Below are 16507 nucleotides of genomic sequence, written 5' to 3' on the forward strand. Positions count from 1 at the left end.
AATTATTTAAATTTCAATACAAAACTACTAGCCTGGAAATCTTCTTCTGCTACTAGAAAGAACCAATAAATTAATTATAGTAAAAAAAAAAACCTCACTGATTTCATGCTAAAATCAGTGCAAGCAGTATCAGTACACTCATTATTAAGCAATTTTATCAAAGGCCTTTTAGCCTAGTGAATAGTTTAAGGGGAGAGACTTTGCAAAAGGATACGGTTATACTTATTGTCAATGGCCAAGAAACAGGGAGAGGGAGGGGATTATGTTGTCAAATTATCATAAGGGGCGGGCAACAACTGATACACTGAGGAAGGAACACAACTACAAAGGAGTTGGTAAAACACATTATGGAAGCTTCTCATACATTCACATTACTTGTGTTATTAATAGAGCATCCCTGAAGATCAACTGACTGTAATTTTCTCTTAGGGGGTATCATTAAAACACAAAACTTGCTATAAAATATCTGTCCATAAATTATTTAAAACTTAGTGTTAAAAATCTCCAGCACTGAAGTGAACAGTTATCACATAAAACAAACCCTTCAAGCCCTTGGTTTGAAGGTAGTGAAAAGAAAGTAGCAGACTGTGCTTTTTTGCTGTCCAAAGTGAGAGACTCCAACTATGCACCCAGGGAGATGTTTAACTGATTGGAAAGATCAGGTCTGTGGAGTGATGCATGTCTGCAGCTAACACAATCATTATAACAGCTCACATAGCAGTGCCCCTTAGGATTACCATTCCCAGTTATAAACTGCACAAATCAAACTTTAATTTATAGAGATGTTCAAGACTTGAAGTGAGGCAGAAAAGCATGGCACACTTAAGCTGTTAAATAATGTGATGGAAAACATTTAATCGTGTAAGAGAAATGCTTGCGTTACTTCAAGGCCAGTGTAACTAACAAGAGCTCAGTATGAATGGATTTGCACTTCATCTGCACTATCTGCTGAAGTTTCAGTTAAAGCATTTCTCTGTAGACAAGAAAAAAGTTTGCTGACCTCAGTAGTCACTACTGAAGTGTAATTCTGTACTACTGAAAAAACAAAAATATTCGCATTTTGGTACATGCTGTTTTAGTTTGGTAACAGTTTTCAGCAACTAACCATGTGGAATCAGCTATCTGTCAACAGCTCTGAATAAGAACGATAGAAGGGCATGTTTACTTGGCGTGGATCAAGGATTTTTAGTACCTCCTTCTAAAATTAAGTCAGGCAATCATTACCTGCCTTTCTAGAAACTTATATTAGTGTTTCATTAGCTGCAATTATTTTGGTTACAAAGTACTCAGAAAACTTTACTTATAATTTGTTTTTCCCTGCTTCTTTTATAACAGTATAACACGTGTATATATTTAAGTTGTGTCTTATTTATTCTTGTTAATATCAAAAAGGTTACAAAAGTATCTATAAGTAAAAATAAACATTACAACGCATGTAAGTTGAAACAAGCTAGAGTAAGCATATTGTGGTAAAGAAGCTATAGGGATTGGATGGTTCTGTGAGGCCTGTAATTGCCCCTCTCAAGTCATATACACAATGCTTAGAGTACAAAGGTATGTAAAATTCTGTTGTAAAAGCATCAATTTTTGCGAACAGATTCTCAGAGGTTTGCAAAGATAAACATTTTTAGTCCTTCTTTCGTTTTATAAGTCTCTATGCTGCTACTGCAGCAAATGTCTTCTGGTTCAGGAATATGTACAAAGTTCTCATTTCATTTGCCAGAAGAAAACAAGTGTTTTCCTGTCCTGTTCCATGTGCCTGAAATACACTGTTGGGAATGGCCATTGTAATTAAATAAAGCAAAAGATAATAAGGGAGAAAAAAAGTAAATGTGGTTCTCACCTTGCGTTCTGAACTGTCATAAATGAATATGCATGGAGTTCACTATTGCTTAGTTTGCTGCTGCCGTTTGTTTTCTCAGGGCAGAGCAAATCTTTGCAATTATATCCTATAAATTACATCAACACTTATATTTCAGTAGAAAAATACTTCCTAACTTTTGTTTGAATATTTTATTAATCTGTGATATAATATATGGAACATTGTAAGATGACATAAAACCTTGAACAATAAATATTCTCTAACAGCAAATGTTTGTGTTTCTAGTTGAATTGCATTGATAGAGTGTTAGACAGTTCCGCAAAAGTAAACATTTCACTAAAAAAAAAAGTATCCTACTTTGGTTAGCTGAAAAGGTGGCAAACCTAATTTCTGGGAAAACCAGACATATACTTATACTCAGCATGATAATGAAACAGCAGGACCTATGAAACTCATGGTCTCAAGCCTGTGTTCCTAAAAAAGGGATTCAGATGGACATATGCTTAATCTGTATTTAAACAGGAAATGCATGGCATAAAGATTAGGTTCAGCTGTCTATGCCATCAGGAAAAATATAACTGAATGATGGGTTCAAATAACTGTAGATGGAATATTTTTTTAAGGCTATTATAAGCAGCCATAAATATTAGTCTTGCTTTGTTTGAAATGCAAGCAAATTAAACCAACAAAGAAGGTCAGTAATATCTTAATGGGATCGTGTTAACACCAGCTGATTTATCACTGGGTTAGAAAGTATTAGGCTGAATGGGCCCTTACAAGTTGTGTCAAGTAGAGTTATCCATATACAATTTTGACTAGTGATACAAGTGATGAAAGCTGGATTCAATCAATTATAAAACCTTGTTTCCATGTAAGGGGTAAAGGTTGTCATGTATCTTGATGCAAAGGCATGCACCCCTAGCAACAATTCTTTTAAAGTAATCAGCTCCATTGCCACTGCATAGTGGAGGGAAGAAGAAAGGCAGTTTCTGATCAATTTCAACAAAGCATGTTTTTGTTGGGTCACAATACCCAGACATAATATTTGCCAAACTGTGTAGTTCTAACTGAGAAGGAATACAGCAGTTAGTGGTGTCAGTGGGAAAAGTGTACTGAGAAGTAAATAGGTAAAGGGTTAGGAGGAATCCTTAAGCTTACTCTATTTCAGTTTTTTGTAAAATTGGATGTAGCTCTTCATAATATCTAAACAGAAGGCAAATGGGTAGACAGCAGCTGTTATCAAAACAAAGCTGGTTCAACTTTTGGTAGTATTATTAGCAGCACTCTAGCACAACCCAGTTAAGTATGGGCCACAAAGTGTTAGGTTAAATTTCAGGAATGGCTACAGAACCTACTGCAGTACCAGGTAATCATATGAGAGGAGAAAGTATCAGAACAGAAATGGCTCAGCTCTCCTTTCAGTAAGAACAGCAATGTAGGGTCAGATAATTAGGAGTGGACCAGAAGATGTTATCATGCTAGAAATGTTTCGAACATAATGATGCCCAGTGAAAACTCCTGAGTAATTTTGCTATATCTGAATAATACTGCTTCACATAATTAATTTTAAAAGACAGGGATTAGTTTAAAGAACAGGGAAATACACTCATATGTGGTATGTGGCTATGAGTGGGTTGCAGGTTAAGATAAAAAATGTGACTAATAACAATATGGCAGTCAATACATTGTATGTTTGACTTGACTTTTTATTTTATTTCACATGTGTGATTGTTTTTGTATAATTCTAGTTAAAGGTATAGACAACTTTGTTGAATGTCTTTTTGCTTTAAAAGGGGTGAAAAAGAGATGTAGCAGACAAAGGAAGGCAATGAAGAATCTTATTTCATAAAGCTTATATGCAATTTAAATAGAAATACTGTAGGGTATAGCAAGGGCTGAGGAGTAGGAGGGTGCAAAATGCATTTATAGGGGTATTCAGAAAAATTAGACATTTGCTGGCCAGAGGAGGGTACTGAATAAGGTAATAGTAATGAACAGATAATGAACAAATTATGAGGGTCAAACAAAAGGTTAATGGAAGAAAGAGGTGAACACTGAAAGGTACAATGATAATCCTGAATGTAATATTATATGTTACAGATCAAGAATTCTAGAAAACAAAAGTAGATTTAAACTTTACACTTTCTGAGAAAACTATGTTTTTGTTTTATAGTTTAAATCACCACTTTATCACCACCTTCTTCCCAAAAGCAAGTCCAACTTACAGAACCACCCCTTGACACAGTTGAATATATTTCTGTTCTACCACAAAGTCACCTAACAAATTTTAAATCCCACCTGGTTGGCAGGAGGTCTAAGCATTTACAAATGACTCTTTGAAAAGTTATATACATATGTAAAATACAGGAAAATATATAGGGAAACTGAAATAAAAAAAAGATTGATTGCAAGTATAGGGGGTTTAGAAAGCAGGCAAAAGAGTAGTTAAACATTTAACACAAGATAAGATGTGAGTGATTCAGTTCAATGACTACATATAAGTGGCATTCTGAAAGATATGTTGACACCTACAGTATTACACCAAATGTAGTCACCTTTCTGGGTTAAGACAGATGATTTCTCAGCTCAGTGCAGTCCTGGCAGGGATTTTATTCATTCATTTATTGGCTCATGTATTTATTTAGCATTATTTTTTAATTCCACTGGCATAGGCCCTTTTAAAAGAAGACACAAAAAAGTAACTTTATGCAAAATAAATCTGATTAAACAATATGTATATTGTTATAGCATTATAGAATTTTTGGAAATACGTAAATATGGAGGAGTAGCAATTCTATATCAAGACATTCTTAAATTCAAAAAGCTGCAGATAAACATCCCAAATATAGATAACACAGAACTCATCATCACATCTAAAAATATCAATAAAAGGAAACATATCGTCTTACTAGCTGTATGCATACCACCAAATAACCCTTCCACAATAGAAAACCTTTTCTCATGGGCCTCAGCCACATTTAGCCAAGAAACTATACTAGTTGGCAATTTCAATACACAAAAAAACTAATCATCAGATAACCCCTCAAACCATATCAGCCTACATGGTTTCACCCAATTGATTCATTTACCCACTAGAATTGACAAAACCAACAGCAAACAATCCATTCTCAACTGGACCCTGACTAATAAACCCTTGCTAATCCATCTTTCAGGCTGTCTACCTGACAGTCTAGGTGACCACCTACTAACCTTCTTTCTAAGACACTATAGCTCACCCACAAAACCAACATCATATAAACAAATACGTAATACAAAAAATTTCTCCATAGACACCTTTAAATGAATACTTCTAAGCTGTAACTTATCCCCATTAAAATACCTCTCACTAGATGCAGCAGTTGTTTATTTCAATAACATATTTCTAGATGTTCTAAACATACTTGTCCCAATATGATACATTAGAACAAAAACTAACAACTGCCCATGGCTCTCTAAAGAAACCAAACAGTTACTAAAAGAAAGATAAACTCTGGTATCAACATATAACCAACAAATCAAAACCTTCCCTAGACAACTACCGCCACCTAAGAAATGTCTGCAAAAGCAAATCAGAGCTGAAAAAATCTGTACTATACAAACATTCAGTCCAAGCATCAAAACACCCCAAAAAAATTCTGGGCTTCCATCAATCAGATGATCCATCCAGGCCACACCCCTACCCCATCCCCAAATATCAAAAACTCAAAAGAAAGCATTGCATCCCACTTTAACTCATTTTTTATAAAATCCATCCTGTCACTCATAAAAAACAAAAATAGCCTTCAACAAATCACCCTCCCTACTATTGCTGACTCACCAACCTCACTCTTTCTTAAACCTGTCCAAACAAGTACAACAAAGAAATTGCTAAGCCGACTGAAAGCCGAACAGCTATCTCAGATTAGCAGCCCATGTCACCTGCTACCTAGTTTCAATACTGGCCAATAGCTCTATCACCAAACAGTATGTTACTAAAATCTGGAAAACCTCTTATTTAATTCCACTCCACAAAGGAGGCTCCTCACTAGAACTATCTAACTATAGGCCAATATCTACACTACCCCCTCTTTCTAAAATCTTAGAAAAGTGCATCCACTCTCAACTGATGCAACATCTACTATCCAATAAACTCCTTTGCAAAATGCACAACATGGATTTCGACCAGGGCATAGTACCACTACTGCACTCCTCATATTTACCATTACTGTTAACCAACTTTAAAAAAATGGCCAAATGGTTGTCTCAATATTACATGACATGTCAAAGGCATTTGACACAGTGTCCCATGGACAACTCTTACATGAGCTTGTATCACTTGACATATCTAAAAAACCCTCTCATTTGGTTCCAAAATTATCTATCTGACCACTGTCAGTCAGTCAAATGGCACAATGACCTCTACTCCCTACTTCCTATTACAGTAGGTGTTCCACTAGACTCAATTCTCGGGCCTCTGCTCTTCACAGTTCTGACCAATAATCTACAAACCTTGCTTCCATCATACAACATGCAGATGACTCCACTGTCATCTGCTCTGCACCAACCCTAAAACAATTGCAATATTCAAAAATCTTTTACTGCCATCAAGTCTTTCTTAGAAAAATACGAGCTCATCCTTAATCCCAACAAAACCAAACAAATGTTGTTCCCTAACCAATGTCACAAAACAAACTCCCTCCACCATGACTTTAAACTCACCTCATCCAATCACACTCTAATCAAACCCACCTCAGAAACCAAGCTACTAGATATCTTTCGAGATAATAAGCTAAAATTTGACAAACATATATCTCATGCCATCAAAAAGGCCCACATTAAGTTAGGTTCCCTTAACAGAATAAAACCTTTCTTTACAAACTCTTCCAGACAAGCTAACTCTAGGACCCACCTACTATCCTCTTTACTCTATGTCTCCCCTATATTTACTAATCACAAAAAATAAGACTTAAGCAAACTTGAATCATGCTACCACAAGATAGCCAGATTTGCTTCTAACCTGCCCCACAGAAGCCATTATTGTCTTACTCTGAAACAACTCAAATGACTAGAGCTGCCCAACCTACTAACCTTAAACCAACTTACCATAGCCCATTCCATAGTTTAACTACCCAATAAATGTCCATCCCTACAGGACCTAGTAAAATCCACCTCAACAGCAGGACTCTAAGATCCTCAGAAAAATTACTTGAAATTACAAAATCCAACAACAGCTTTGAAGACTCACTATATTCTAACTACGTAACTAAATCATGGAACTCCACCCCTCAGAACATACTAAACACAGCAAACCAAAAGCAATTAAAAAAACTGCTAAAGTCCCACATAAATGACATCTGGTTATGCTCCTTCTCCTCAACAGGCTGAACCCATTTCTCCCCTTCTCACCCTCTCTCTTCCTATTCTCCAATTTCACTATATCTCTGTGCTTACTGAATACCTTACCCCCCCCTCTCCTCCTCTCTCCCATTACTCTTTCACTATATCTCTGTGCTTACTGAATACCTTACTTATTCCCCTCCTCACCCTCTCTCTTCCTATTCTCCACTTTCACTATATCTCTGTGCTTACTGAATACCTTACTTACTCCCCTCCTCACCCTCTCTCCCCCTACTCTCCAATTTCACTATATCTCTGTGCTTACTGAATACCTTACTTACTCCCCTCCTCACCCTCTCTCCCCCTACTCTCCAATTTCACTATATCTCTGTGCTTACTGAATACCTTACTCCCCTCCTCACCCTCTCTCCCCCTACTCTCCAATTTCACTATATCTCTGTGCTTACTGAATACCTTACTTACTCCCCTCCTCACCCTCTCTCCCCCTACTCTCCACTTTCACTATATCTCTGTGCTTACTGAATACCTTACTTACTCCCCTCCTCACCCTCTCTCCCCTTACTCTCCACTTTCACTATATCTCTGTGCTTACTGAATACCTTACTTACTCCCAGCCTCACCCTCTCTCTTCCTATTCTCCACTTTCACTATATCTCTGTGCTTACTGAATACCTTACTTACTCCCAGCCTCGCCCTCTCTCCCCCCCTGCTCTCCACTTTTAATAAATCTCTATCTGCTTACTGATCTTATGTGATTCTAAGTACAAAAACATTAAGCATAACAATTTACAGTACTAAACTGGCATATCTTAAACATTACTTCATTGTATATTAAGCCATTGTATCTCTGAGACACTACTTCACTGTATGTTTTTTTTTTTTTGTTACTAAGTGTAACTGCCAAAATGTGTGTTTACTATGTGATCCTGTTAGCTATATTACAAACTTGAACTGTGATAATATGTGTTACCATGTGATTTATTACTATCATTTCTCTGATTGTGTCATTATTGTTTAAAATACTGACTGTTATCTTATTATGTGGAGCTTTTCTCCCTGGGCCTCAGCTGAAAATTCGCAAACTTGCCCATTCAGACTTCTCTGGTAAACAGATGTTAAATAAATAAATAAATAAACAAAAATATAAATGACAGGAAGAAAATACATTTGATGTTCGATTTCATGAGACTATAACAGGGAATGCCGACTTTTAGTTCTTTCAGTGTGTAAGATCATGTTAGTCAAAAATACAGTATTCTGCTTGCATTAAGTCTAGAAATGAAGCCGTATTAAAGCAGGCTTCACAGTTTGCATGCAGTTTCAGTAAATGCATTTTTAATCAGTCAAAATAACCTTCAGTCAAGAATACTGATAAGAACTGAATGTGCAGTACATTTGAGTGCAAACAGATCTTGCTTGAATGCTACAAGGCTTGGTAACCAAGGGTAGAGAGGCATGTAGAAATGTACAGGGCTTTGGTATTGTTAGGATATACTTCAGAGACAATTAGTTAAGTTTATTTATTTATTTATTTGTTTACTGGGAAAGTCCGACTTGGAACAAAGCCAATTTTCAGCGAAGGCCTGGGGAGAAACACTCCAGATGCATGTCTTTGTAAGTTAGTTCATGTTGGACTGATATGCAGATAGTCATACCAGTGCAATCCTCAGAAGGCAGTACAGACACTTGGGTATGATTGCAGAAGTCAGGTCAAATATCCAGCATTTCCAAATATTAATTATACTACAAAGGAGGAAATGAATATGAAGAATATAAATGCAGAGCACTGCTACTGAAGACAGTATTCAGATATTGTTGACATGCTACCACTGTATATAATAAAGCGTGCTTAACCAAACTACAGTGTTTGCAGACTTTATTCTGAAAGGTACAAGAAGATATGGCCCATAAAGGAGAGACTGACAACTGTACAGTACAGTTCTGGGTAATTAACAAATAAAGACATTCATTCCAGTCTCATTCCAGTTTCTTCCAGTCATTCCAGCTCATGCCACTATTCTACAGTCATATCAGTTCTTTCACATAGCATAGTGGTTCACCAAAGGTTCTGAAGATAACACGCATAACTGGATATAATTTGTAGGTTTAATATTATTTTTCACAAAGTATTGAAGAATATGTAAGAGATATGATGTATTCTTTAAGGGCAGATAACTAACCTTGTCAAAATTCAGAAGGACTTGGTAGACATATCTATGACAGAACTAACATCTTCATTTCAATATTTTCACAGAGAAAAAACTATGCCAAATAACTGCAGGCCACTCATAATGTTTACCTGCAAGTCAAGGAAAAATATAAATTAAACAGAAAAAAAACATCTAATTGACAGGCTGATCAAGTTTAATGCACTGAGTATAGAAAAGCTACAAAAATTTCTGTCAAGACCTGTTAATGAGTTGCTTCCTGTGGTACAAGGTTTGATCCCCTCAGCCTTTATTTGCCTGCTTTCTGACACTGAGCAAGTCACTTAACCAGGAAGTGGTTCTGTGCAATTGTGAGATTGGATGAGGTACCTCAGTAGTGTCACGGAAAACATGCCTAGCAGTTGCTTATGAACTTATGAACAAGCATGGCTTTGTAAATTGTATTCTCTGTGACACAGATTGCCAGTTTCAGCATGACTTGTCACAAACTGTTCAGCAGGGTCTGCAAGTTGGCCTAATATACCATGACTTAAGTAAAACATGCAACAATGACAAGTATGGCATTTTTAATGGTAAAAACGCATAATGTTTTACAATAAATCTGTAAGCTTTAATTGAAAAAAAAGATTAAGCACATGCATGCAGTCTGTCAAATGTCAAATATATGAGAATCATAAGAAGTTTGATGAAAGGAAGTCTGTACAGTTTATTGCCAAGTACAATTCCATTTAATGCTTCTACTTTTAACAGATATCTCTTAAGTAAGGGGGGTGTTAGTCAATATCAGGCGACCTAAAACTAGCAAAGATCATTACTGTCTCAGAGGATACGGAGATAATGCAAGATGCACCCTCCAAATTTATATATATATTAACTCTGAGATTAGTATACCTCAGAGAAAAGGGACTATTCCAAGAAATGGCCATCTCAGTCTCAGTATTACAGGACTCAGTATTTCAAACTACTATTGATCATCTCAGACTTTAGAGTTCATGATTCAAAAGTTGTTGGGGGTTTTGACTTGATTTACTTCCAGTTTGGAGATTGGGTGGAATATTTCAACAGGTGTGACAGAAATGGCAAACACTGCTGAACATTTTAGCTGTCCCTGCATAAATACATGGGATTGCTGAGATATGAACATTTAGGGAGGCACTGGACAGGTACCAGTCACAAGGTTTTGCCCTAGTCTGAATTCCACTGCTCACATTACCACTCTGTCATTCAGGTATGATATTCCGCCAATGACCTAGAAATTACATTATCATGCTGTGCATGATAACAGTGGAAATTCAATGTGATGTGATAAGGAGAAAGAAACATTAAAGTAGCATGTATTAAAAATTCCTAAATGTAACAGAGTAGCACTGTTCATGGATGCCAGAGAAGTTATTACCCTTATATTCTATAAGACAATAGTTAAGGTTGCATCTTGAACACTGTAAACAGTTCTTTTAACCAATATGAAGAAGAGAAATTATGTTGGTGGAAGTCTGTATTCCACATTTACCTAAATTATTAACATAATCTATAGCCAGGGGTATGAGTAACGTCTTAGAAGGTTGCGTGTATGTAAATCATCTGATATGGAAAACAGGCAAGGCATGCAGCTCTGATACACTATACTGTTTGGAAAACAGTAGTTATGTACAAATAAATGAAAGAGCAGAGGAAAAAGTGGGCATCAGTGCCACGTTTAAGGAATATGATTCAAGCAACTTGATGAAATTGTACATAACATAATGAAATATTGTGTGCTAATTGCAGACATCATATTACATTTTAAAAAGCTATTTAAATACATTGTTGTTTTAATATATTTAGGAGAAAACACATTCATTTATTTATTTTTTATTTTTATATATTCAGTGGCAGTTTACATAGAATTTTATGCATTATAGTGGGTTGAATGCTGCATTATTGTAAAGGAATCAATAATTGAAGTAGTATTAGAACCTGCGCATTTTTATATATCATGCTATTCATTGACATATTTCCATGTGCTGACCAGGAAATAGTTACTTATACTATTAACACATTTCTTTATATTTTTCTAACAGGTGTTTTGTGTAAGACATGGAAAGCAGAGATGCCTCAGACAATCTCCGCACTAAAGGGTTCATGTGTTGTAATTCCCTGCAGTTTCACTTATCCGCCAGAAGCAAGTCTTTCTGCTGGAATTCATGGGATTTGGTATTTCAATAGCCCCTACCCCAACAATTACCCTCCTGTTGTCTTTAAATCCAAAACAGGAATTGTACACAGAAACTATCTGGGAAGAACACACCTTCTTGGAGAACTTGCACAGAGGAACTGTACTTTACAGATAAGTGACCTCAATGAAGACCATCAAGGAAAATATTACTTCCGGGTCGACATGGGGAAGCCTAATATTTATACCTTTGCTGAATATTCAGAGCTATTTGTTCTAGGTAAGTGCTTCTACTTATAGTCAACATTTTTAAAAGAATATATCATGGTCTGATTAACAGAATATGTGCACTCTTGGTTACTCATTAGCATTCATCTCAGGAAGAACAAATATATATCTTAGGTATTAGGATAGTAAGCTAGGTTAATATCTCTAAGAAAATTAGAATGTGAAATCGAAGGTTTTATATCCCATATGATTCCTTCGGTGGTAATGATCCTGAACTAAATTATTCAAATATAAACTTCACTCATTCTGAAAGATTTAAACAATGCTAAAGTTGACAGAAATAAAATAATGTTTCTTAGCTGTACAACCTAAAATGCCATGCATGCATACACACACACACACACACACACACACACACACACACACACACACACACACACACACACACACACACACACATATAAACAGGGAATAAAACATAAAGACCTGTACTGGTCTTCATCCTTTCCAGATGACAGGAGTTGAAACTGGCTTACAAAAGACATCCCTGTATGTCATACCAATAGACTGGATATCAAGTATGACACATCTCAAACAGAAGTCCCTTTTGTGACATTTCAGAGTGCCAAATTACTTCAAGAGATGTTAGGTATTAATTACTGAATTATAAAATTATAAAATTGCATTCATTACTAGCACATACCTGATCAGTTGAAAAAAGACTGTCCCTAACATAAAAGTTACTGTTTAATGGAGCTAATGCACCATTGTCCCAGGTTTCACAATAGATTTTTTTTGTTTAAGCAGCCCACCTAATGGTCGCGGTGCTTGCTCCACACTTTTTTTTCTGTAGAAGTCCATTAAACACAGAAAGGCGTGCATGTGTAATGCATTCAGAAATAAGTCAACCTCTTTGCATTAAGAGTATTGGATTCTTGAGGTTACAGACTGACGACACAGGTGTTCCTTATGTTCACATACTAAGAATAATTTCTCCTGAGCAAAGGATATTGCATATTTATTACTGCAATATATGAAGCTGATGCACTTGTTCATGGTTTGAGAGATAAGGAGATTATAAGTTATTATTGTTTGAAAAGAAAAAGGTAGAGATTTTAGATTTCTCGTTTATATATATATATATATATATATATATATATATATATATATATATATATATATGTGTGTATATATATATATATATATATATATATATATATATATATATATATATATATATATATATATATATATATACACACACCATCAGAATCTTTAGTTTATTATTTGTCTAAGATCTGATGGTTCAGCCGCTAGGCTTGTATTAGGTTAAGTATATTATATGATTATTGTGTTTTTTTATTTTTAACACTTCTCTGCCTATTCTTTTTGGTGCTCAGGGTGGGAGAGGGGAAGATGGTTCAAATACCAGGTCGTGCATATTCAGTTCTGCTAAGTGAAGTAAATTAATTTCCGATACTATCCACCCTAGAGAAGAATACTGTTACTTTTACTTTCAACATTATTCTCTGTACTATGACTGCATTTTGTTCCCTCCTTTCTCTCCCCAGTTTCATAAAGACAACAAACTACCCTCTGCATTTTTGACCAAGAATATATAATTCATTAAACATCTTGTCAAGTTCTCAGTCACCTTCACATCTTTATTTCAGTTTATGTGCGTTATTCTTCAGGTTTATCAGAACTATTTAATCGCTTTAGTGCATCCAAATGAGTATTCACTCAGTTTATTGCATCCAAGTCCAAAAATCTTCATTAGCAGATAGCCAGAGGCATGGAACCTTTGCCTTGTGAAAACAGCCTGAAGCCTCTCTCTCTTTTAAAATCTGTTGACCTCCAATTGCCCTAACCTACCAATTTAGAACTCCACCAGTTTGCTACTGCTGCCTGTTTTTGCCATCGTGGCTGGAGGTCATCTTTCTACTCTGCCCTTCATAGTTTGTATTCTGTTAGATAATACACTGTCCTTCCATAAACATGCCAAGAATCAATGCCGTATGGCAGCTTAAAGCAGCTTAAGACATTTCCAGTTTACTTATCCTTGAGGCATGTTGGGCTATTGCTGCCAAACCTCTTATACATATGCTTGAATATTCTTTACCTGTTATTGTCCCAGTGGCAGATCATAACACCTCTTTGCTTCAAACCATACCGTAGAACATTTTCAGATTTATCTGTTTATCAAATGTAAGTGAACATCACTGCATGTCACTAAAAAGGCTAAATGACTCCCAGTCTCTGCTAGAACTTACTTAACAGTCACATTTAAGTAATTTAATGAAAAATATTGCCTACTAATAAACTGCCAGTACAAGAATCCTCCCATCTTGTACCCTGAAACTCCTCTCTCAAATTAAGAAGACCCCAGTTCTCTTTGACAATATGGGAAAGACCACTTGATAAGCTGGTTCCCTGACTCCTGGAACAAGTTACAGAAAATAACAAAATGCTTTGGATAACCTTTCTCAGTTAAAAATTTGAAGGAACATGTGGCTAAAGAATAGACTTGTACCTGCTTCATAAATTTAGGGTAATTCCTTGTGCTCCTTCTACAACCTTTGTGCATCCCTTCCTGTATTATACTTTGAGCTATTGATGACGGTAAAACTTCAGTGAATATGTATAGATCTGATATATGCTACAATGTGGTCCCTAAAAAGAGTCCCAGTGGCAGTTTCATAACACCTCTAAGGTTTCTTCATTTTTATACCTCAATTCTCTTGAGTTATTTGTCTGCATCATGTTTTATTGGCTTGAATCAAATTCAAATATAATGCAATACTCGCATTTTGTTTTTACCTGTTAGTGTCAATTCTGTGCTTGTATGTCATTTGAATCTGCATGCTAAACATTTATAGAATTGTTCTATTATGTTATTTTAATTGTTGAACAGTTTATATTTTTGTCTCACTGGATTGCTCCAGTCATCTCTCTCTCCTGGCTAATATAAATAAATAAATAAATAAATAAATAAATAAATAAATATATTTATCTCTCTGATGTTGCTTCCATGAGGTGCCATATTCTTGCTCATGGGGCCTCTACTGCATTGGATCCAAGGAGAATGGAAGATCAGGTAATAAGACAATAAGACTTGGAAACTCAGCTGGCAGACTCTGTCACTTGTCTTGTTTTTAACAACGTTGAATCTTTTAAAGTGAAAGTGTTTATTTCTTGTCTCAAGTCTTGCTCTTTCAATGTTTTTATTTATTTATTTATTTATTTTGTTTTCTTACCCCTGGCCCAACTCATGCTGTACACCAGGCTAGTCCCATTCTGTAATCCATTTATTTTTCACCCCACTAACTACAGTTTTATTTTTCACACCACCTTTTCACAGCCATCCTCTCCTGTCACAAAGTCTGCATAATCTCTTTAGCTGTAAGAGATCACATGCTGTTCTGATGCAGCCTGGGGATTATGGCTGACCAATATACAATGGTACAAAGCCAAATACTCTGTATGAAGACCAACATTTTAAATATTTCATACAGTAAATGTCTTTTAGGCAAGAGTCTAATATCATTGCCTCCTAGGTGTACCAATATTAGTTGAGGGATGCCAAGCTAATACATTATGGAATGCAGAACAGTTAAAAACTGCATACAGTGCAATCCAGAAAAATCTTTCCACACTACCTCTATATAAGACGGGTCTGAGTCCAAGTTGTGGACGTTGGGTCTTATAATTGCACTGCTTGCATTACAAATGCTCAGAACTGACCACACAAGCCAAAACTGGGATGAAAACTAAAATTACTGATATGTTGACAAAGTTGCCTTATGTATTTCAAAAAGACAGAGGAAGAACTGTGCCCCACCATTTTAATAACTTCGATAGAGTGCCCTTTACTGGCTAGAGAAGAAGCTCCATGGAAATAAAATAAACAGGTAAAATGCCACATATTGGATTATTCTGCATTTTCAGATTTCTTTTAATAAGATTACAAAATGCTGTGGGAGTAAACAAATGGCAATACATTAATAAACAGTCACAGCCTTGTCATGGGGGACCTTAAAAACTAATTCAAAGAGTTTGATATATGGAGTCTGAGCAGTATTTTGCCCAACAAACAAGACATTAAAGGATGAAGGTATACCAAACCAATTTGATTAACTGGCCCTTAAACATCTGAATGAATTTGGAATATTGGAGTCAAAAATATATGTAATGGACAAAAATGTAGACCTCCCCACTGGTAAGATCATAAAGCAATTCTCCAATGCAGAAAGTTCTTCAATGTATCCAAGTAACAACAGTTGCTTAAATAACGTGTCGTAATTTGGCATTACTTTGTGGATGCCTTCCAGAAGGCAGGAAAACAAATTTGTATGACTGGGACACAAGCCATCACCAGCTCACCCTACAAATCTGGACCAGCCTAACACTATTCTGGAAACCAGTGAGAACTTTGTACTCTGTGTAGTCTGGTAAATGGGAGAGCTCAACCCCAAAACTAAAGGCTGTCAAATAAATGTGGAGAGTTTTGACAGCCTCCCTGCAACAGTACCTGTAGGGTGACTGAATACTGATAGATATGTAAAAGGCACCAAATTATTTTTCACTAACAGTATTCCTCCAGTGAATTGAAAAATGCCTGAAGCAATGATCTGTAGACTTAGTGCTAGAGGATCATGATTGTGGTACAAACATGGCAGCTATACTTTGCCATTCAACCTTAAAATGTCTAGAATGGGAGTGGGCAAGTCTTGGGCTTCTGGCACCAATATCTTGAATCTGTTGTTCTGCAAACAAGAAAGGCAAACAGCTACATCATTG

The 16507-nt window shown here is 36.0% G+C and overlaps 1 protein-coding gene across 7 annotated transcripts in view; it reads left to right on the forward strand.

Moving 5' to 3' along the window:
* Window positions 1–16507, forward strand: part of MAG (myelin associated glycoprotein) — a 2406588-nt gene that overhangs the window by 1684261 nt on the left and 705820 nt on the right. For all 7 annotated transcript variants that reach the window (XM_044080483.1, XM_044080481.1, XM_044080485.1 and 4 more), the window contains one exon: window positions 11388–11759. In XM_044080483.1, coding sequence (XP_043936418.1) covers window positions 11388–11759 — 372 coding nt within the window. The remainder of the gene's footprint in view (window positions 1–11387; window positions 11760–16507) is intronic.

The sequence above is a fragment of the Protopterus annectens genome, chromosome 8.part0 (assembly GCF_019279795.1).
Source record: "Protopterus annectens isolate FY-2018-M chromosome 8.part0, PAN1.0, whole genome shotgun sequence".
NCBI lineage: Eukaryota > Metazoa > Chordata > Ceratodontiformes > Protopteridae > Protopterus > Protopterus annectens.